This window comes from Mesitornis unicolor, unplaced genomic scaffold (genome assembly GCF_000695765.1).
Source record: "Mesitornis unicolor isolate BGI_N332 unplaced genomic scaffold, ASM69576v1 scaffold26083, whole genome shotgun sequence".
Classification (NCBI taxonomy): domain Eukaryota; kingdom Metazoa; phylum Chordata; class Aves; order Mesitornithiformes; family Mesitornithidae; genus Mesitornis; species Mesitornis unicolor.
Genome location: NW_010177064.1, coordinates 90239 through 97321, shown reverse-complemented (window position 1 = coordinate 97321; position 7083 = coordinate 90239). Strand labels below are relative to the sequence as shown.

General features: G+C 38.9%; 1 protein-coding gene across 1 annotated transcript in view; it reads right to left on the bottom strand.

Annotated features, from left to right (window-relative positions):
* Positions 1 to 5201: 5201 nt before the first annotated feature.
* ABCA1 (ATP-binding cassette, sub-family A (ABC1), member 1) overlaps positions 5202 to 7083 on the bottom strand; it is a 76591-nt gene continuing 74709 nt past the window's right edge. The window contains exons 47-50 of the mRNA XM_010181945.1: positions 6567 to 6670; positions 6348 to 6440; positions 5930 to 6173; positions 5202 to 5762 (exon numbers count right to left, since the gene is read on the bottom strand). Coding sequence (XP_010180247.1) covers positions 5622 to 5762; positions 5930 to 6173; positions 6348 to 6440; positions 6567 to 6670 — 582 coding nt within the window. The 3' untranslated portion in view covers positions 5202 to 5621. The remainder of the gene's footprint in view (positions 5763 to 5929; positions 6174 to 6347; positions 6441 to 6566; positions 6671 to 7083) is intronic.

The window sequence follows — 7083 nt, the reverse complement described above, 5'->3', positions numbered from 1 at the left end:
TAACTAACAGCAGAAAGGACAAGAGGGAAGTTCTGTCAGCAGGAGTCATCATGTGGATCATCTTACCCTCATGAACCGAGCTGTTCTTCTGTTAACAATAAATGAATGCAAAATGCTCATTGGTAGCAATGTAAATCAGTAAACTTCTGCACCCTGATAGCAATTGCTAAATAGAAATTTATGGTTATGTTCCTGCATCCCCAGGAAAAAAGAACTCAAGCCAGATCACTTATGGAATGAACCACACTTCAGCTCTTTTATTTTAACCCCTTCGTTCTTAATACTTATCTGCATAGCTAGATCACTTACCAAACTTAGTAAGTGAAGTGATCTTTTCCAATGTTGCAGCTTAAGCCTGGTATCATTTTCCACAACATACTTTGGTGCCTTGTAATTATCACATACTGGCTATTGCATACTGGTTCTAGAAGGTGTCCCCTACATATCTGTTACCTAGTTATGTTTTAATCAGACTTTTCATTGAGATGCCTTGTATTAATTCTGAGTAATGTGAAACATCAACATGGCTGGAATGGCACCTCATAGGTGCTGCAGTGATGCTGGTTACGTAGTGTGTGCTGGTGAACTCTCTTGTGAGATGAGCATTTATTCACTGTATCATTAGAGTTCACTTCAGCCCTTTCATTTTTGTTTGTTTAGTAAGCAGTTCCTCAAAACTCTGAATTACACACATAATGCGCTTTGCTTAAGGTATTGAAAGTACTGAAGTTGATTAGCCCTTCTTACTCAACTGTGTAATCAAACTCAGCGGAGCTATTCATGCTTACATGCTTTGAAATACTTTCTGCCAGATTGTTACAAGCCAAATAAATTTGTAAACAATAAAAATACATGCTTTATACAGCTCAAACTGTAAATTTGCAAAACTGTAAAAGGTTTAATGCTGTAAAAAAAAATAGTAAATTTTTAAACTGTGAAATGATAAACCCTGTTCTCCCAAGAGCTGCGTTTTGCAGTTCTTGCATTTTGGGCAGAGGGCACAAGTCAAACTTGTATTTTGTGTACAGTGGTGCAGAGCACCCTCTTCCGCAATCTAAAGGTCACTGACTGGCAGGAGGCTTTTCCACAGGTTAATCACTGACCTGCAATGAGAAATTAATTTCACTTCTCTAGGCAGATTGCGTAAATATTCTTCACTAATGATGATTACTGCTTCTGTAACATGCATTAAGATCTCATAGAAAACACTTAAAAACAGCTGTAGGCAATTATGCTTCTGTCCAAGGTGGGCGGATGGGATCCAGCTGTTGTGGCTAAGGGAACGTAACAGGTCCCAGCTCCTATACCCAAGTCTTCATACTCACTTCCCTCCAACAGCGCCATCTTTAGCATTCTCAGAGTGGAACAAGCTCTACTTCAGACCACGATCTTGTATTTTACAAATTTCTTAAGGTGTAAAGGCCGATAAACCATCACTTCGAAATGGATTCAGAATATTGCCTTAATAGCAGTTAATACAAAGGAGAGTTGTTTGGGTTTTTTTTTAACTAAAACATAGGCTGAAAAAGGGACAGGGAATTCATAGGAGGGGTTTTTCCATGTGAATGCAAAAATTGTTCTACTGTTTACTGAAATAAAGAAAGAGAGAGGTATACTAAAACCATTTTTTTTTTTTAAAACTCTTTTCTTTGTCACCAACAGCAATAGTCAGGATGTTACAGGTCTGCTTTATTCCAAAGTATGTTTTCTGACAAGAGGTTGATACATCAAGCGCATTACCCAAAGCACCAGATGGACCTTAGATTAAAACAGAAAACCCAGGAAATTTAAATTGGCTTCTTAGCTCAGGATGAATTTTTGCTGATGAGTGTAACTTCAGTAATTGGTTGGATCCTGCAACTTAATTGGTTGATAGTAGGACTACAGGCAGTAGTAGGCAAGATTTTAACTCCAGTTTTTCTTTGGGCAATCAGACCATTATTCTGCTTTCATTTGCAAACTGCTGTTCAAAATCAACCTAGTACTAACTTCAGTGGCCTTCCTTTAATTTAATATTTGCTACAGTTAAGGTTAATACAGTTAAGGTATTTCGGAGTCTTTATACCCAAACATAAGATTTTGCTTTGTCAGTGAAAACAGGTATAGGATATTTTTAGCAAAGAGAAAGAACAATTACCAATAGTTGCAACTTGCCACGTCTTTGTAATGGAAATATATAGAGGCAGGTACTTGACTTGGGATTTAAACATCCAGTAAATTTGTTATGCTCTGCAGCTGGATCTGACAGTTACACTGTGCACTTTCTTTCAGGACTTGGGGACCTTTTTATTTACTAGCATTCGAAGCTTAAAGTAGCACTTGCCTTTCAAATCTTGTGCCACCTCACTTACCTGAAAATAGTGTATGTCTCATACTAATTTGTGGAGATACTGGAACTTGCTCGTACATTATGCATCAAAGTTCAGAACAAAACAAAACCAATACAAGAGCTTCTAACAGCACTCCTCAAAAGAACATATGCAAAAATGACACTTTGAAGACCAATGGTGCCATAACAGCTTTATTTTTTACTTAATACAAGGCAATAGAGTGCCTTTCAATACTTCACATGACAGTTATTAGCAAATACAAATATATATACTTTTTTTTTGCTTTTAATGAAAATGTCCATTTAAGGATTTAATTTAGAAATCTCAGTTGTGAAATCTGTCTAGATTTTTGCAAAGTTAACAGATATTCCAGTGCAAAAATAGATCCCATTACAGATAGCATAAAGTGCTTGGAATGAAGGACCAACTATAATTCAGGAGGGAAGGATAAGCACAAAGTGGTGGTTTAACCATGGGGAACAACAACTCCTTACTGAAATACAGATGTACTACAACGATGGATGCAACATGTCAACAGTAATAAATTTTAAAATAAGTTAACACCTCAGTGCAGTTTCATTATCAAGAGTGGTTCATATACTGTATGTGACTCTAGAGTGATTTTTTCCTCAACGCACACTTGAAAGAGTAAATTAGTGGCCATCTGAACTTATTCCATGACACACCTTCATGTGAGAGTTGCATTATGTTGTCTGTTCAGTACAAAGAAGACAGATCAGAGCTGTGAAACAGTTCTGTTAATATCCATGTTTACTGTAGTATTTTGTCACAGACAGCAGACTCTGTACGAGCATGACAGTCACAGGGCAACAGGAATCAATCTCTTTTTGGTGGGCTAAGGAAACAGGATTATGATGTAACTGTTGTTTCCTGCTAAATTAATCATTTACATGAGCAGTTACAAAGAGCAAACCACAGCCCTTTCAGGACCAAATCTGAATCCTCCCAGAACTTGTTCTAGTTCTACATGCACTGGTTTCGTGCAGTGCAAAACATAAGCCCTTCTTCACTTTAGTGACTTAATGCTGATTTGTAAGTGATTTTTAGCAGTGGTAAGCCTTAAATACATGCTACTTGTTTTAATGATACCATGACATACCTGTAGCCAGATATAGAGAAGTCATGGCTGTAGCTCAACTGTTCAGTAATTTTTCTGCACCTGGAAGTCTGGTGTATTCATCACCCTGTAATTCATCCCCATAGGGTGACAATGCCATAAAGGTAATAACAAAGCATGTTTTAAGTGAGGTATACCAATCCCCATTGCACTCCTTTCTCAATCCCCTTAGCAATGTATTTTACAGGAAAAAAAAAATAGTATGAAAAAGGCACTTCAGCAGAGCATGTAGTAAGCTCTTACTTTATCCCAAGGCAGGACACAGCAGGGACTGGGATCTTGTGCTAAATATTTAACTGTTTGTGTTTTTAAAATGCTGGATTAGTCGGTGTTACCAAGCCTACTTGAAACAGGTAATCAACCTTCTTCAGGCTGATGCCAGCCTCTTTACTGTTTGTTGGGCTGCAACGGGCATTCAGAGAAGAAATAAAATGGTCCATTCATGTCAGAAGAGCATCAAGAACTACTGCAGAACCTGTACGGGTATTAAAGGCATGACATACAGGAATAGCCCAGGAACTGCACTTGCGTTCAAACCACATTACTGAACCTATTTTTGAATGTGAAAGCAAGACAGGGGGGCCTGTAAGTTTATTAATGAAAGCATACTCTCCCATGACTGTTGTACAATGTAAACAAGAATTGGTTGTCCTTTCTATATAATATCCCCTCTAATGCTATTCTGGCTTTGTAAAACTTTAAAAATTATTGACTGATGAAATTGTAGCACTACTATTTTGAACTACTGTGTTCTTCAAGGGGATTTTTACTGAAGCAGTTTGTCACGTGTATAATAAGGGTGTATTCTCCAGTTAGGGATCTCCTAATGACTGAAACTACACTGCACAACAGAAACAGAAACTTACACATTAATCTAATGTTATAAGAGGTTCCAAAACAGGAAAAATTTAGGTGAACAACTTGCAGTAATTGCAGATAACAGCTGATTGCTAGTCTGGAGCTTGATCAGATCATGACTGTAGTTATCACTGAATGGATAGATGAGAGCAAAGAGTTGCAGGCATAATGAAAAGAAATACTGTAGCTACAAAGATCAACTGAAAGCACTTTCAATCCCTAATGATGCTACCTACCTATTTAAAGTCATAAATAATACTGCTAAAAAAAAAATCTACATCTTATTTCTAGTTTTATCTGGCAAAGCCAGAAATGGCAACATGCTTCTGCTAAGCAGTAACTTCAGATGATGGGTACCTTTCTGGTGCAAAGCAGGGGTTAAAGAGCAGATATTACATATCTGAGTGACATCTCATGATTTAGAATTTGCTCTTGGCATTAGCAGCTTGTACAACTACTGAGTTTGCTGCTGTGGTCCAAACCCTAGGTCTGCTTCCCACCCACTTCCTCCTACTAGGTATTCATGCAGCTGCTACAGTACCTCAAAGGAGCAGGAGAGTACTTAACTACAGAAAAACCTAGCCAGATTAGGTTATTGGCTGTGATGCTGGTGGGACAATCCTGTCCATTTACAGGGCTCACAGTTCTGCCTATCACCACTTATTGATGGAGATGTATGGATACGAAGGCCTGTCTCTTGCCATCCCATCTGCACAATGCTGCTTTGTGGCCCAAGATCTGTCAGGGGAAAAAATAGGAAAAGCAGCTTGTCAGGTAAGTTTTCATAACCTAAGGCTACCAACTCTGGTGGTGATTTTTCTTGCCACTGACTGTCTTGGTGCACTCATTGCCAGCAATGGATATAACACCAGGAAATTCCCACTCCTGACATGAATGTTTTAAAGACTAAAACATGCATGTCTAAAATATCTATAAATAACCACTGGCCATGATTCCTCAATTAACTATTTTTGCAACCCTTGTAAAAACATACTATACAGGACAAGTCACAGTATGGTTGAAACCCCACAGCATCTAGTGGGTGCTTTACCACAGCTTCAGAGTTATACTGTTATGAGCTAAGTTCAAGTTTTTCACTTGAGAACAGTACAAGGCGACTCCATGAGGCACTGCCCCTGTGAAGGAATTTTGTTTTCATTGCATTGAATTGCATTGCATTGAATGGTTATCAGTAGAGTGTCCAGTTTCTCTTCCTCTAGCTTCTTCTTTGGGAGTATCCTATCCCAGGAAAAGGAAGTTCGCATTCTGCTCATCTTTTCTTTGCTGAAATTGGTTCACACACAACTTTCTTTTACCTTCTCATCTTGCAGGAAGGAATTAAGGATTGCAATGTCTACCACAGTCTGGTTTTTGTGCAATGACAGGTCCTTAGTGTGGTCGTCGTCGCTTTGGTCCTTAGCAAAATTTACAAATACCTACAAGAAAAAATGTCATGTCACACATTGCCCTGGATTTTCATTAACAGGGATTTAGTACTGTACTTTGCTGAAATGCCTTCAAAAGATAGGTCCAGTAAAATTGGTGGATTTATTCCTACCTCTTCACGAAGATGATTCTGGCGGACAGACTACTGAAAACTTACTTGGTCAAGTGTGGTCTGAGAAACGGAGTAGTCTTCTATGTGGAGTCTCTTTTTGTTCTGGGAGAGAATACTGAATATTCTGGCCAGGGAGGATGGTGAAGAGGGAAGCTGGTACTGCAGCATATTCCGATGCTTTTCCTTCAGGACACTTCCAGGGAAGGCATGCCCAAAGAACTCCTCTACAGGCTTCAGGTCTGGGTTTGCCCCTGCAATTCTCACCACTATGGTGTAACCATCTCCAAACCTGTGAACAAGAGGGTCAGCAGAGGAGTTAAGCACCTCTGAAACAGAAGGGCAGCTTAAAATCCAGCAGCATTTCCCATAGCCAGAATAGCAACTAAAATGCTGCATGAGGAATTAAGTCTGATACTGTCTCCCTGAAAATACACTGTGGTGTGAGTGAAAATAAAATAGCTACCTGTTCTTTAGATGCTGGACGCTGCCCAGACATCTGAATCGCCCGTTGACCATTATTGCCATTCGAGTGCACAGAGCTTCACATTCTTCCATGCTGCAGGCAGAAGTAAATTCATTAGCACTGCATGCAGCAATGAAGGGCAGAGCAGCCGAGCAGAGCTTAGCATCCAGCCTCAGCAGATCTAAAAGCCACAGTGTGATAGAATTGGCTGCTACTTGCCTGTGAGATGTAAGCACCACTGATCTCCCCTCTTTGATTACACTCAGAGCACAGTTCCACAAGAAACGACGTGCTTTGGGATCCATGCCTGTTGTTGGCTCATCCTGCAAAATACATACAAAAACCAGGTTATGCTATTACATTCCACCAGAAAAATACCTCAACTCTGAAATGACCTGTCCATTCTGATTATGCACACTGGAAATAAAGAAGTTTGACTCATTTTCCAAAATAAGACAATAGTTTATGCTCCAAATTTTAAATTAGCAAACATCTTCAGAACTGAGTAGTACTTATTCTGCAATTAAAATATGCTGAAATACCTAGTTCTAAAACAAGTTAAACTCAATTAGTTTGTTTAAATAGCACACTAAACTACTTTCTCCTGCACTATGAACTTCAGTAATCCTAAGATTTGTCCTTGATTTTAATCTAAAGCATCCCAAAATATTTATTTCCAATTTTCATTGAATTATTAAAAACACAGGACTGATTCTCCTGGACAGTAAGATTTGCT